Genomic DNA, 16907 nt, shown 5'->3' with positions numbered 1-16907 from the left:
TAATTGGTAGGGGAGAGGGGAGAATGGAGCAGCTTGCCACAGACATAGAAGGAGCAATCAGCACTCATTCAGCTCCGTTTGTCTATGAATCCATATTGCTAAGGAGGAGGAGAAAGCAGTTTTGCCTAAATGCAGCCAGTCAGAGTCAGGCTCTATCTTCCTTTCATTCTTCTTCAGCCCCCTCATCTCAGGATTTAGGGCAGTGGTTCTCAACCTGGGGAGATTTTTGTCCCCCAGAGCACATTAAGAAAAGTCTGGAGACACTTTTGATTGCTGTGACTTAGGGAGCTGTTACTGGCATCTGGAGGTAGAAGCCAGGAAGCTATTAAAAATCTCACAGTGCATAGGACAGCTCCCATGAAGAATTATACCCTCCAATAGTTCTGAGATCCAGAAACCTTGATTTAGAGGATGCCCAATCTTCCTTTACTAATGTTATTTCCCTTACCAAGGTGAATAGCCGTAATTATAACACTGAATTTTCATGGTTTCCTGACTGTTTTTTCCAGGTCTGTCTTTCAATGGCAAAACTATTTTGTTGGTGGAAGCATTCCTGTCTTCCTTGTTGGGAGTGTGGAGGGAAGACTTCTCTTTTTCTGAAGGTAGCAGGTACCTCAACTATCCTCCCAGTGCACTGTGCCAGACCCTGGTATGAATGGCAGCTTTGCATGCATGGGTCGGTTTCATGATAGTACCGATGGCATTTGTGACACCTCGGTGCTGACAGCAACAGGTCACCCAAGCAGAGCACAGAGGTGCCATGTAGAGAGGAGGCCAAATAACAAGTGTTATAGTTTTGCAAGCTTCTTGATCTGAAGATCAATACATGTTTTTACCAATATATCTGAAAGAAAGGTGTACTCAGTAGAAGTCTTGTTGGAATGAAATACACTTCTGAGTCAATTTTGTTTGTCACCAGAGAATCTTTAATCACAGGGCTGGACACTTTAAGTGACATAATGAGATAAGAAAATGAACAATATTCTAAGAACTCAAACACATGACTCTCAAACACATCTACTTAATTCAGTCTATGAAAACATAACAACTGTTAAGTCCCCACCAATGACTAAGGCCCCATCTCCAACCAACAACATAAAATTATTTTTTCCTTTACAAAATTAAAAACAATTCTTCAAATACATTCTGTTTTGGCTCTTTTGCATTTCATTCCTCAGCTACAAATCCAAAGCCCAACTTGTGGTGGGGAATTAAATAGGACCAGTATGAATAAGCCAATATAAGGAGACCTTAGAGGGTAAAATATAAATGGAAGCAAGGATGCCATGGTTGGAATTGTTGCTGTCAGTTTGGGGGAAACTCTCCTTAGGTAAAGGCGGAATGCTGTCAGCTGCTGTCCTCAAAGCTGCCACAATTCCGGCAAGAATGAAAATGCATCGGGCTCATGGGATCAGACACGTAGCCTGCATCAGGAAAGAAGTTCAGCTGTTACTTATCGGCCTTTCATCTCATCTCCCCATTTCTCTTAACCAGCCTCAGCCAGTGCAACGCACAGCTGCCAAGCAGCCTCTCCTGGCTCATGTAAACAGAGAGTTTGGACAAGAGTTGCTGACAAGCAATTGTACAACAAAAGCAGAATTTACAATGAAAACAGAGAGCTGAGACCAGAGGAACCTCAGTGATGGGTGTCTGGCCGGGTGACATTTTGAATTCGGAGTAAAGAAGGGTACGGTTCAGGAAGGTGGTTTATCATGATGGCTAAAAGTACGGGCTTCATGTCAGGCGAATCTGGGTTTAAGCCCTGCCTCCACTACTTACCAGTTCTGTGACTTTTGTTAACCTTTCTGAGCCTGAGTCTTCATTTGTAGAGGGGAGAAGTCATAAGGCTGGTAATGCACATAAGACAATTAGCACAGTGTCTGACACATAGTGAGTGCAAAGCCGTTGATGGCTGAAAAGGGAGGTGGAGATGGCAGTAGAGAAAAGGAAACAGTATTCTCTATAACAGGTTGGCTCTGGTTGTTTTCTCTTTTTTTCTATCTGAAAGCCCAATTTTTAAGTGTACTTTAGTGTTTAGGTCTGAATACTAGTGGCATTTGATGCTCATTGAAGCAATAGACCTGGGTGTGTCCAGAGAATTGAGCTAGTGCCTCAGAATCTGGCCACAGTCCTAGAGAACGTAGGACGTGAGCAGGGAAGCAGTTACCTTTCCATTCCAAGTAGGGAAACCATTCATTGTTTCTGCGAAAATGGGCATATTTGTCAATAGCTAATGCTGCTTTTGCTCCCCTTTGATAGCTGAGTTTTCAGAACCAACTCAGCTATCCACATTTTCATTAAGACTTCTGGCAATATGTGGTTCGATGGGCATATTTATTTTCATAAGAAAGGTCTCTGTCAAAATCTCTTAGGCAGCACATATACTCTCCCGAGAGGCAGCACCACTGCTGCCAATGCTGCTGTGACCAGTCCTCTCCTGCTAGTGAGGCTGGCCCTGGCCAGCTGAGATTAGGTTAGGGGAAGCAGGATACACATTACTGAATCCTAATTCTGGGCGGACTAAAAATCTACACCTTAGAGCAAAAATATTTCCTTTCGTCCGGACTGAAACTGCAACTTCATCCCGGGCATAGACAGATTCTTTAATAAGCTCGTAATCCTTTCATTACTATAATCAACCTTTTAATGTACCGCATGTGATTTTTCTGGCCTATGATGCTCCATGCCTCTCTCTCCATAGGACTCCAGTGGAGCATCCGTCCTTCTAGTGTGGGAGGGCTCACCTTTGGAGATGGGTAGCAAAATCAGCAGGGCATGGATGCTGACATTTATTATTGATACCATCATCACCAGAGTTGAAGGACAGACTCTGTGCAGTCACTCAGCTTAAGAGGGACCAAATGAAATTTGAACACAGGCTTTAAGGAAAGACTGAACCATGTCTACGTGTTTTTTTACTTCAGGGTGAAAGGTCTCAAGTACAGTTAGGTACTTAATTTTATCTTCATTCTCTAGCCCTGTTCTGTGGGTGGGGAAGAAACAGTTCATAAAGTTGCGGTTATACCACAACTAGTTTATGAAGTAGAAATGGAGGGCAATTAAAGAGGCCTTTCTTATATGATGTGATGTTCCTAGTGGGAGATATGGAATATATCGGTTTTGTCTATTGGGACTGTCACTCCATTCAAACATGCTAATGTTTTCTTCTACCCCGGGTACATATATGCATAGGAAAACCCTACTTTTTTAAATCATTGCATCACTTTTGTCTAACTTCATTTTGAGGAATTCTGCTAAGTGTTTTATCCCTTTAAGAAACAGATCGTTAAGAAATGCTTCATCTTGAAACTCCACCATGAAAGAAAAGACTTCTGGTCAAAGCACACATTTCAAAGGGTGCCCTCTATTTTGAGGTTGTGCAGTCACATCTGTAAAAGTTTGGAAAAATGATATTATATCTATAAAAAATATGGTGATGTGACACTTAGAGCACATTTTCCCCCATTACTGGATTGGTCAATTATGTTGTAGCTGATGATAAAAAGCACTCGACTGCATTCTAGACACGTACTGGGAGTCGGAAGCTCAAAGTTTCCTTTCTTTAGTGTTCCCAAGTAGTTTGTCGTATCTATCCAGAACAATATCTTTCTTCATTTCTTAGAGGCTTCCTATTGCCTTGGTATGATACTCTGCAGCCGAGGTGAATTGGTGAGGATTCTAAAGCTGCAGGGTCTATTGCCATCTATATCACAGAACCAGGCACACACCACCGAATTTATTCTTCCACAAACCCAGTCCTTGTAATAAATCTGATCTCTTTAACTGACATACATTTTTTTCAGTCCTCCATATATATTGTCAAAGGAAGTTCCCATGAATAAATGAGCCCATTGTACTAAAATTCCAATTAAATATAGAGCTTCTCAGGCTTAGAGGTGGGAGAAAGGACATCACAGGCCTGGCACATTTATATGGCAGCTGATAAGGGGGACTGCCTATCCTCTGGCTTCCAGAGGCGAGCACAGAGCTATGTTAATTATTTCAAAGAGCTTTATTAATTCTTTCTAAAATAGTCCTGTGCAAAACAGATCCCATCAGTGATACCCTCACCTCCTCTCCAGCTTTTTGAGCGAATAGCTGGGTTCACATTTTACCATCTGGTACTTGCTAAAGAGGAAACACTCCTCTTTAGCAAGGATATGATGTAATTGTGGAAATTCACCTCCTCCTGTAGGGAGGAGTTTACTCTTCCTCCCTATACCTGCACAATGTGGGACTTCGAGGTAGTAGACTCAATAAAGTGGAAACAAGGTGTTTGGAATGTGACAAGATGCAGTAGATTATTTTCAAAAAAGAGTTGTACTTTTTCCCATGGGCACACACACTCTCGTATACTTCCACATACACTTACACACTTATGCACACATTATTAAATGCAAAGTTTACTGTAGACTTATATAAGACTTACAAGAGCAAAGTTTGTGTTTTTATAATATAATATTTTTAAAGTACCCTTCATCTCTACTTATTACAAAATAGAATCTTGTCTCCCTTATTATCAAACAGACATCACCTTCCTAGGGGTAGTTTCCTTAGTCAATCTGACGAATCTGTATACTTACCATATTTGTCAATGGGTGAGAACTGAAGACTTTTCTTCATGTCCTCCAAAGACAGGCCTTGAGAGGCACATTGTCCAGCACTGAAAAATTCCATGAGACACTGTGAAAACCACGGTGGTGATTTGCTAATAACATTTTTCTTTCTTTTTTTTTTTTTTTTGCGGTACGCTGGCCTCTCACTGTTGTGGCCTCTCCCGTTGTGGAGCACAGGCTCCGGATGCGCAGGCTCAGCGGCCATGGCTCACGGGCTCAGCCGCTCCACGGCATGTGAGATCTTCCCAGACAGGGGCACGAACCCACGTCCTTTGCATCGGCAGGCAGACTCTCAACCACTGCGCCACCAGGGAAGCCCACTAATAACATTTTTATAAACCAGAATTTATTCACTCAGCATAGATCCCAGAGAACTGGCAAAGTGGTACAATGGTATTTTTATCTTACTGGTGATTTGTTGGGGAAGAGTTCAGGATTATTTGGAGCAAGTCAGATCTAGGTGTGAGTCCTGGCTCTTCCAGGTAGGCTCCAATTCCTTGCTGTGTACCCTTACACATGGTACCCTTTCTGAGCCTTAGTGTATTGATCTGTAAATTGGGAAAAGTATATAAATAATATGTAATTTGTTTTGATGATTAAATATAGCAAAAAAAAGAGTTGAATATCAAATCTGGATTAATATCCTTGCAAGCCTTGCTTAAAAGGAACTAATAGTCAGAACATTATTATCTTAGTAATAATCAACAGAAATAAAACACATCCCTGGTGGCACAGTGGTTGAGAGTCCGCCTGCCGATGCAGGGGACACGGGTTCGTGCCCCGGTCCAGGAAGATCCCACATGCCGCGGAGCGGCTGGGCCCGTGAGCCATGGCTGCTGAGCCTGCGCGTCCGGAGCCTGTGCTCTGCAACAGGAGAGGCCACAACAGTGAGAGGCCCACGTACCGCAAAAAACAAAACAAAACAAAAAAAACACACATCCCAACAGTTATTGTTATTTTTATATTGTTATTATTATAATAGTAATTATAAGAGACAGTGATAATAGTATTTATTGCATGATTCCTATGTATTAAGCATTTACATATATCATTTCATTTACTCTTTATCACTATCTTATCATTACCAAATCATTTCTCTCATTTTCTAGATTAGAAACGGAGGCTGAGGCAGCCAGGTAACTTGTTACATGGGTTTGGTAAACGACTCACCTAGGATTCAAACCCAAGTCTTTCAGATTCTAAAGCCTGTACCTTTGTCCACTATTCAAAAGGGAATTTCCTCATGATTCCTGGCTTTCATTAAGCCTTCTCTTTGCCAAACTTCTCCTACTCTATCATGTTGGTTAATGGGATGTCTTCCTTCCTCCCTTTTCAGTCTCAAACCTGAAGTTATCAAAGCCCTCGCCCTAATATCTAGTCACATTTGTCAGTTAATGGTATAACTGTAATTCCTGTGGTATCCACCTCTCTCATCCATATTTTAACATCCTCAAAGAGGTGACCTAGTTACCCACCCCGAAAAGCCCCACATGCCCAAAGCAGAACTCGTAACTCCCCCTGTTCCCAAGCTAGTTCTCTCTAGCTCATTACAGGCACCACACCACTCAGTGGGTTCAAAATTCTTGGAGTCATCATTGGTACCTTTCTTTTTCCCATATCTTGCACCTAATCCAAATCTTTTTAACTTTGCCTCCAAAATGTAACCCTAATCCATCCACCTCTCCTCCTTCAAGGTCTAGGCCATATAATCTCTTTCTTTTCTGGACCTCTGCAATTTGCCTCCTAATTGATTTTCCTGCTTTCACATCTGTCCCCTTATAATCCATTCTCCATATATTACCCAGAGTGATCTTTTCAAAATATAAAACAGAGTAAGCCATTCACCTACTTAAAACATACTTAAAATCTTCCAATTTCTTCCCAGTTCATTTAAAATAAAACACAAATATTTTACTCTAACCTACAAGGCCCTGGCCCTGCTTAACTCTCCAACCTCGCCTTGTATCCCTCCCCATCTCTGCTAAGCACTTCTTTTGGCATTCTTTCTGTCCTTTGAACCTTCCAAGCTCTTTCCCAATCCAGAGCTTTTGCATTTGTTAATTCTGCTTTTCTCCATTAACCCAAATCCTGTTTTGCTGAACCCTTCCCCTTCCTTCCCCGTGACTGGCTCCTCTGTCATTCAGGCCTCAGTTGGAATGTCACCTGCTCAGAGAGGCCTTCCCTGACCACCATTCCAAAGTGGCCATTCCCCTGCCAATGGTTGCTTTCTGTCATATCACATTGACCTATTTCTTTCTTCAGGACTATATAAACTTATCTTGCTTATTCATCCATTTATTTCCATATGCTTTCAAACAATGAAATTGGAAGCCTTGTCTATCTTGTTTCCCTTATTCCTTGCTATATGCTCAGCACTCAGAACAGTGCTTGGCACATAGGAGAAGCTCAAAAATTGGTTTTTTAATGATTTAGTTAATAGATCCCTAAAGGATGTCCTTCTCTTCAGTCACTCAATCCTCCTCTCCACAAGGTCTTCCTCTGACAAAAATCTGACCAGGCACTTCCCTGTTCCCCACTGCTGTTCCTCAGGCCAAACCTGCAAATCCAACCTTCTGTAATCCAAACCTCCTTGCATTCTGTGTACATCTTATAGTCTACAATTCCTCAATCCATTTTTTGTTTCTCCACTTTCAAACCACACTAATAAACTTTAGCCTTTCCAAATATTCCTGAATTTTCCCTTCTCCATGGTTGTAGCTGAGCTGCTGCTGTGAATCTGCTTGGTGACATCTTATTTTTCCCTGACAGGAAGTAGTATGGTGTTATGGTTAAGAATAACAGTAAGCATTCTGGTGCAAGACTCCTCGAATTTGAAACTTCACTCCATCACTTACTAGCTCTATGACCTTTGGCAAATTATTTAACTGTTCTGTGCCTCAGTTTGTACAACTGTAAAATGGGAATTATAACAAGACTTAGCTTATAATGTTAATCAAGAGAATTAAAGGAATTAATAAGTTTAAAGTACTTTGAACAGCACTGACATTTAGTAAGCACTCAATAAATGTTACCTACTTTTGTTATTTGTCAAGTTCCAACTCAAAGATAGCATTTCCTCAAAGTCCTCTTGGATACTCCCAGTCAGAATTCCATATCCTTATAGTACTTTGTACTTCTAGCACAGTGCTTATCAGAGTCTGCCTTGGTGTAGAATGATCTGTATTTGTATACTAATACCCTACTAAACAGAATGCTCCTGCAGGTCAGAGATCCTAACACCTTTGGGTCTCCAATAGGACTTAGCTGGTACTTTGTAAATAGTTAAAATAATAAAATTGTGTTAAATAAAATTAAATTATCACTAAATGTTCATTTTGAGTAGTTAGATTTTTCTAAACACTTACATGAATTCACATTGATTAATTCATTTAGCTGCCTTCCAAGTGACTAGGCTTGGTCATTTTCTTAAGCTATAAAGTGAAGATGTTGTTTCTTAGAGGAAAACAATGATTAAAAAGAGGAAGTATTGACTTAAAGTGGGACATGGTATGATCCAATCAACATTAAATGTCAAATCACACTCAGTTCTGGGCAATATAATATCATTCAAGATATTCTTGAAAATAAAAATTATCCTACTAATTCCTATAACCTCTTTAGCACTCTAGCTCCTTTTAAGAAATGTGCCATAAGCAGTAGTCCTGGCAACAAGAAGATAATAGGGAATAAATATTTTATCATCAAAAAGGCTATCTGGTTTCCTATGAATAAAAGCCCATCTCCAAGGTATCTTATTTATTTAGTTGCTGAATGCAATTCATGCCAGGGGACTTAACCTTCCTGCCCAAGAGATACCACACAGGCTGTCTCCGGCTGCTATTCTAGGATGACAGACAGACAGCTGGAGGCTAAGCACACTCAAGTCAAACAAAGCAGAAGAAACCAGACCCTGATCAGTGGAACTAGTTTACCTCAACCCACAGGTATCCAGACTTCAGCAGGAGTTTCACAGAAGCCCAGAATTTAAGAGACACACCGGGACCTCTGTTTGCTGAAGTTGTGGTCAGTGAAAATAGGCATTTCCAGGATGCAGCTGCCCCGTGAATTCAGTGAAAGTAAATGTGAACTAATGGCAGGTAAGGAAAACACTCAATTTTTCAGTGTTTCATACTCCTGGTCACCTAGGTAGCTTTCTTTATGCTAAAAGGATAATATATATCATATATAGGCATATATATGAATGATATATAATATTATAATGTAATTTTATGTATACCTTTTATGGGAATGGAAAGAAACTTTCTCTTTTAAAGAGAACAAGATAGTCTTTAGGTTAGTTTTTGCATACTACAACATTATATTGATATATCTGATTTTAGTGTTAAAAAGTTTCAGTTATTTTAGGCTAAATAGTTCATATTAGCTCTGTGATGTATCTGTAAAGGTAAGCATAATCATCAGCCATTTTCTCTTATAAAGGTGCACGAGGGAATGAATAATTTATCCAGCATGAAAAGCAGAACCAAAATTCAGAAATTGTTTTTTGCTTCTCAATCCATGTTTTATGGGTATAGACTACCTAGTAGATTGGCTGCTAATGAGGCCAGTTTAAACCCAAATCCAAAACATGCAATTTGTATTTTTATGTCTGCACACCATTCAGACTATAGCTTGTCAGCACAAAATAGCCTGTTTGCAGTCACTCACGTACCCTGAGCAAAGACAACAAGGACATCCAAAACTAAAATATGAGGCTATGTTTGCTGAAATGAATGCAGAGATAGTGACGCTTATGACAAGCACGTTGAGCAAAAATATTATCCAATGAAAAGTAAATCAATATGTATGTAAGATACAGAGGAACTGTGAAGAATGGGAAAAGTACTAGCAGGTAGAATATACCCAAATATAGCTTCAATTCTTCAAGGCGGGAGTTAGTTTACAAGCTAAACTGGTGGGTTAATGCACATATGGACAAAACTCCCAAAAGGAATATTAAAACAGAGTTTTTTGTTTTGTTTTTTTTTCCCGTACGTGGGCCTCTCACTGTTGTGGCCTCTCCCGTTGCAGAGCACAGGCTCCGGACACGCAGGCTCAGCAGCCATGGCTCACGGGCCCAGCCGCTCTGCGGCATGTGGGATCTTCCTGGACCGGGGCATGAACCCGTGTCCCCTGCATCAGCAGGCGGACTCGCAACCACTGCGCCACCAGGGAAGCCCTAAAATAGAGTTTTTCTGTACATTTAAAAAAAGTTCTGATTACTAGAAGCTAGCATGGCTTTAGTAAGAAAAAAAATCATGCTAGATTTGCTTTATTTCTTTTTGGTAAAGATAAATTTAAAGGGGACATCCATAGGTTAGAACATAGAGCTAGATTCAGATAATGGGCAGAGTTTCTCCTGATTGCTTTGTAGTAACAAGGGGAGATCTGTGCCAGATGACAAGTGGGTAGATGGGATTGCCACTGGTTGAATATTCAGAACCAATACAGACCTCAGATAGGTGACATTCCCCACAGGTTAAGAGAGCCTTAGACATTGGGAATAGTTAAAACAAAATACCACATTGCCTAAAATTAGAATTGTCCAAAAATAGATTGAGATGTTCTAGAAGGAGGTTCCAGCCCATCCCTGGACTTATGCAAGCTATGGCTGGAGCATCTGGTAGCGCAGGGTGCTACATAGGAATCCAAGTATCCACCTGGAGGTCACATGACCTCTATTTCTTACATTCTATGATGCTTTAGAAGGTTTTTGGGAACCACGTAGACTTTGTGAAACTAGCTTCGATGTGTTGGAAAGGCAGAGTGAGATTACACAGTTCCCACTTAGGCAGAAGATTTTTATCTGCCTTATCTGCACTGTGTGACATTTGGCCAGGGCTGAATGCCTGAGTCCCACACACACTCCACAGCATACCTGGCTACACATTACTGCTCCTACCCAAGCTGGTGTTTGTAGCTTTTTGTCTATATACATTTCATTTGATATAGTAACTGAACCATGCTAGTTGCCTGAAGGAACCATCTCCTTTAGTGCTTTTTTTTTTTTTTCAAAGGAAGAATCACACTGCCATCTAAGATGAAGCAAAGGCAAGTGTGGAGAAATCACTTTCACCTAAACCCATCCTTAAGGATTTGAATGACAGGTTGTTTAAGGCTGGTATTGGAAAATTCAGTGCTGCTTCACAAAGGTTTTTATATAAGATAAATTTGTAGAATACTCATGTTGAATGCCTGAGGGGTGGAGAAAAACCCTAAAACTCTATGTCATCTCTTAATCCAGAAAGGTATATTGTTAAGGAAGGTCCATGAAGAAGGAAGAAAAATACCGTTTGAAGAGACTCCAGGGAATTTGAGTGCCATCTCTCCTGAGTGGTGGGAGCAGGCAGTGACACAGTGAGTGCAAGTGGCCCCATTTAGAACCTCAGAAGCAGCCAGTGTTGTGGCTTCCAAATGCTTTTGGTATTGATGCAGTGAATCATGGTTTGGCCTGTGGACTTTCATGAATTCTCAGAATATTTACTAGTGCTATAATTTCTTCCGACTGAATTACATTCCAAAGAAGACTTCAGATGGGCATACAGTCCAAATGAAACCATTTTTATCATGTTCTTCCAAGTGTGGCTTTCGCAGAGCTGGGGATTTTGATTTGGTGAATTACAGCAAATGCATGTAGTCTACATGCAAGAGTGAAATTAAAACAACCAAATAAAAATAAAATGACCTAGAGCATTATCCTATCATAGTGATATAAAAATAATTTCTTATATTTGCAGAGGGCTTTATAGCTTGCACCTACTTTTCTATTGATTAGCTTAAAGAATTTTTACAAAACCTCCATGAGGTGTCTGAGAAAGTATTAATTCCATGCAGGTGGAAAGTCAGGCTCAAGAAGTTTGAATAACCTGCATAAACTTACAGAGCTAGCAAGAAGCAGAACCAGAACTTGATCAAAAGGTCTTCAGACTTCCAGTCCACACTCTTTCTTCTAAAATACACTTCAGCTAACAGCAGCACATGTCAAACTGTTGGTGTGTTACCATGTGGAGAGCTCACTGAATTAGTCATGAGTTACAGAGTTTTGGACCCTTTGCATATAAAGATGATCGATAAATTCCTCATGGAGAAATATTCCTCATCAGCATAGAGAAACCAGAATAAGCTTTCTTGTGTCTTGCTTTGTTAGACATTTTAAAAAATTATACTTTCCCCTGTCTAACTATGGCTTTCCTGTCCCTGAGCAGTGATGTCAAAACATGAGACACACACACCAAACTTTCTAAATGAGATGTTTATGATTCTCCCCAACTCTCTGAGCTTGTGTAAGGTTTCCTAAGCTGCATGCATGGATTCATTTTCCTAAAACTGCCCTAAGTTGAACAGAAAATGATTAGGTTACCAGCGTGGTTAAAGACTTCAGGGAAAATTTTCTTCCTTTCAAGTTGTTCCAATTAGTTTTTATGCAGCTAAAAATGCTCTCGGGCTACCTGTAACCTGGAAGATTTAGCCATTTGGACTTTGCATAAAACAACACCGTCCAAGGCCTCACAGCTTTGCAAATATGCTTTGTGGTTTATTAGATCTTTCTTCTGTCTGTCCGAACGATGTTATCTGTGTAAGAATATTAGCATAAGGATCAGTGCCATATGCACCCTTATCCCCTTCCTCAAGGGGAATATATCCAAGTTAGGAGTCATTTCTTTCACCCAAAAGGAAACACAGACAGGTAATATTTAACCAGAATTTCAGTGCTTTGACACTACTCTAAAGGACTAATACAAAGAAAAGATGGAGAAACAGCCTGCTGAGATCCCTAATAAAGGTATTTACACAAAGAAAATAAATGCCCTGCTGTAGAAAAGGCTACTAGACTCATCTGGCTGTTTTTGGCATTTAGCTGAAAACAAACAGATCTATTTAAAACAGATCTGTCAGAAGGGGTAAATGCCTTTTTACACTTTGCAATATCTTTCTATGATGCACACATTTCCTCTGGCCTAAAGAGAAAGAAGACATTTCTATTAGAAATGGAATCACCTTTGGCCTAACTTTGAAATAGTCCAGTCAGACTCTTATGAATAAACCTTTGTTAATTTATCAGCTAAATTCAACATATTTATTTATTCATGATTTCATCCTGGCTCTTTTCAAAACATTGTTTTGTCTTTGTCAATATTCCCTACTTGATAATGTCCTAAATTAAAACAAATTTATTGCACCCATTACAGTGAATGGGCAATGACCAAAGTATCTAATGGGGCCAGAGGTCAGTGCAAAGTATCTCTTTCAGGGAAATCAAAGCCATCAGCTTTCTTTCAATGGCAAATGTCCCCAGGCTATAAAAGGACTGAAAGACTTGGCAATGGGTCATGGCTCTGTCTGAGCCATTAGGCAAATATCCAAGGTCTCAGCTCCCTTATTCTTAAAGGAAAAAGCAATTAGGCAAAGAATTATGAATAAGGAAAAATGCAGTGTGAACTGAAAGTGTGTGTTAATTCCTTCCTTGATGGCTCATAAATTATTAATGTGCTCAGCAGTAACCTAACAACACTACCACCTCTCGATTTACCTCTGCTTTAAACAGGTATAAATGAGTCAATTGTACAGTCCAGCAGGAGCTGGACTTCACCTGCTAAGCTTAAACTGAGGAATATCCTTTAAATACAGCAGAATCTTTCTTATTCTTCATTGTCTGTACTCACTATTACCCAGAAGGGAAATCTTGTTAAATTTTTGAACTATGAGATCTTGGTAGCATGACAGTCATTAAGCCCATTCCTCATCCCACCATTTTTCCACCTTCCATTTTACTGAGAAGCAAATTGAAGCCTTGTAAAGTGAAATAACGTATCCAAGTTCATATACTAAGGTTATAGTAAAGTCAGGAATATAAGCTGGAGTTCTAAACTTCTAGTCTTCTTGGATGGTTTTTATTCTTATTTTTAAGTGAAAAGGGAAACTAAAATTTGTTGCATACCTGCTAAGCACCAGGAACTCAACTAGATGACTTACAAACCTTATTACCTTTGCTTCACCTAACAACCCATTTTACACGCGAGGAAACCAAGGCTCAGAGAGTCTTGTCTAGGATCACCCAGCTGTAATTCAAACCTAGGCTAGGCAGTATCCAAATCTCCTCCTTTCCCCACTTAACCTTGTTGGCTCTAGAAGTGTTTCCCAAATTTACACCTATAATCTTGTCTCTCTCCCTCTCTGCATGGTTGTTCATCAAGCACAATGCTAGGTGCTGTGCTAAGTACTAGGGATATAGATATGAGTGTGATGGGCATAGACTCTACGCTTTGGGGTAAATAGAAATGTAGACATAGACAGGTAAACATTAATGCCAAGGAACATGGTACATATTCTAAAGGGTACCCTCCTTACACAGAGGAAATGACATGATGGACAAGCAAGCATTCCCAAGGGGGGAATTCTGGGGAAAGGGCTGGGGTAGGGGCATGTGCAAAGACCTAGGAAATTAAGTGGCCAAGGCGAATATATATTTTTTTAAGTTTTCATTTTGAAACAATCTCAAAAAAATTTGCAACTATGGTATGTTTTTTGCACCTGAACCATTGGAGAGTAAATTGCCAATCTGATGCTCATAATCGCTCCAATACATTAATAAAGACATTTTCCTACATAAACACAATATAAACATTTCATTCCACTGTCACCTCTCAGACTCCATTCAAGTTTGTTAGTTATTTCAATAATGTTCTTTATAGCAAAAAGATCCAATTCAGAAAAACACAGTTATATTTCTTTAAGCTCCTTCAATCTGGAACAGTTCTCAGTTTCTACTTGAATCTCATGACATTTTTGAAGATGACAAGCCAGTTATTTTGGAGAATGTCCTTCATTTTGGCTTATCTGAGGTTTACTAATAATTAAATTAAAATTATGCATCTTTGGTGAAAAGTATCACAGAAGTGATGTTGTATTCTTTTCATTGTATCTCATACATTTGATTTATCCCATTATTGTGCCATTAATTTTGATTACCTGATCAAGGTGGTATCTGACAGGACTCTCCACAACAAAATTGCTCTTTTTCTCTTTGTAATTAATAAGTATTTTGTGGGGAGAGATCCTATATCTCAACCAAATTTCATTATCTTCATTTATTTATATCTGTATGGATTTAAAGTTGCTATTTCACTCAATGGATAATACTGTTATGGTCGTTATTTATTTTAATGCTCACATTATCTCATAGTTGACATGCAGGAGCCCCCTCAAGCTGTCCCTTTGATATATACCCATCTTTCTCTGAGTACCTCTTTCTTTTCTGGCACAAGACGTTCCAGGCCTATTTTATACATTCCTTGTCCCAGATTTGAAATCTGCCATTTCTCCAAAGTATCCTGTTTCCTTTTAGTGGAAGAGGTTTTAGAAATCAAGATCCAGGTGCTTGGTATGCTCCCAGGTCCTCTCACTGAGCAGGCAAAGCTAGAGAACACACATGTATATACACATGTGTAAACACATTTAGACCTCTTCCTCTCCCTCAAATAATAAATTCACACTTACATCTCCAATTCAAATCATCACAGTGTCTCTCCAGGTTTCCTGCCTTCCCGTACCTATAACGCCTTCTCTGACAATGAGAAACTTGGTTCCCATTATCCTTAATATCTTTACTTATTTGATCAGTGCCCCTGAACGTATAAATCTTTGGCTGCTGTTGCATGCCCACCCCTCAATGCACACAGACAACCTCCTTTACCCCACTTGGGCTCCAACGTCGCATACCCACTGTCGTCCCCACAAGGATGCCCTCCTTCCCATCTTGTGTTCTGACACCCTGTTCTGGGATATTCCCCACCTGGGTGCCCCAAGTGGATGTCCTCCTCACCCCGCTTGGATTCCAATCACTGGCACTGGACTGCCTACCTGCACTTATACCCTCACCGCTCTCATGCTCCAACTTCTTCACACCAGGTACCTTCCTGTGCAGATGCCCTTCTCAATCTGCACGGGACCACAGTGGCCACAACTTCCCTGCATCAACATCCTTCTCACTGTGCTTGGGCTCTGACACTCCATGTGGGACCACTGCTTCACTGTCCCCTCCCACGATTGCTCCCTCCCAGGCTTGGACTCCAATCTCCCATGCCAGGTTGCTCGCCCATGTGGACACCCTTCTCATCATACCTGGGCTTGAGCACCTTGGCTGGGCAGCCCTAACCCCTGTGGAAACCCTGTCACCCTTCCACTCTGGCTTCTGACCTTTTGCCGGGCAGCTGCCATTTACCACTCTCACCATCCACGTGGACATTCTCTGCACCCTACCTGGACTCAGACATCCTGCTCCACCCCCATGGGGAAATTGACCTTGCTCAGTCCGGTCTAATGGCTTTTGGTATTAAACATTTAGGAAGGGAAGAGAGAGAAGAAGACTAACAAGGATGAACTTTTAAAAATATTAATCAGGGGCTTCCCTGGTGGCGCAGTGGTTGAGAGTCCACCTGCCGATACAGGGGACACGGGTTCATGCCCCGGTCCGGGAGGATCCCACATGCCGCGGAGCGGCTGGGCCCGTGAGCCGTGGCCACTGAGCCTGCACGTCCGGAGCCTGTTGCTCCGCAACGGGAGAGGCCATGGCGGTGAGAGGCCCGCGTACCGAAAAAAAAAAAAAAAAAAAAAAAAATATATATATATAGATAGATAGATAGATCAGATCATGTCATGTTCCTGCCTAAAACCCCTCAGTGACTGCCCCGCATGTGGAAAACAACATCCCGTGCCCTGCCCTTGCTTCATGGTCTGGCCTCTGTCTATCTGGGACTTCATCCTGTACCACTCTCTCCCTGCTCTCTACCCTCTGTCCACCACAGAGGCCTTCTATTCCTCTTCTTTGTTTCTGTCTTATAAACTCTGAATTTGCTTTTTAGCTCTGCTGAATGCTGTTTCCCAGGGTCTTCCTTGTGTTTGCCATTTAACCATCCCGTCTAAACTAGCTTTCCAGTCATTCTTTACCCCATCAACCTGTTTTAATTGTTTGCATAGCACTTATCACCATCTCAGTTTTCTTGAATGTTTATTCATTGTTTGTCACCTGTATAGGTGGATACAGTACTCTGCTTATATGCCTGGCCTACTGGAGAAGTACCTTCAGATGTTTCTATACATGCTTATAGTTTCCTGTATCTATCCTTAAAGGAGGGAGAGAGCTAATGCTCCTCCCCATACCCAAATGACCCTAAATCAATGAGGAATAAGAGTTGTTGGATCAATACTCCAGCTTTCTTGCTGCTCACTGGGAAAATTCTGAGGCATGTTCTATACCCTCACTGGTTGTAGGACGAGATTAAACCTCAATTA

At 40.8% G+C, this 16907-nt stretch overlaps 1 protein-coding gene across 1 annotated transcript in view; it reads right to left on the bottom strand.

Moving 5' to 3' along the window:
- Positions 1 to 1347: 1347 nt before the first annotated feature.
- The window catches only part of LOC307070161 (serine/threonine-protein kinase TNNI3K), a gene marked incomplete at both ends in the record, with an annotated part of 286301 nt that continues 270741 nt past the window's right edge, over positions 1348 to 16907 (bottom strand). Inside the window, 2 exons of the mRNA XM_079728397.1 lie at positions 1348 to 1424; positions 4584 to 4663. Coding sequence (XP_079584523.1) covers positions 1348 to 1424; positions 4584 to 4663 — 157 coding nt within the window. The remainder of the gene's footprint in view (positions 1425 to 4583; positions 4664 to 16907) is intronic.

This window comes from Hyperoodon ampullatus, assembly GCF_949752795.1.
Source record: "Hyperoodon ampullatus genome assembly, chromosome: 2".
NCBI lineage: Eukaryota > Metazoa > Chordata > Mammalia > Artiodactyla > Ziphiidae > Hyperoodon > Hyperoodon ampullatus.
The sequence above is the reverse complement of the archived record's forward strand: the minus strand, read 5'-3'. Positions and strand labels throughout refer to the sequence as shown.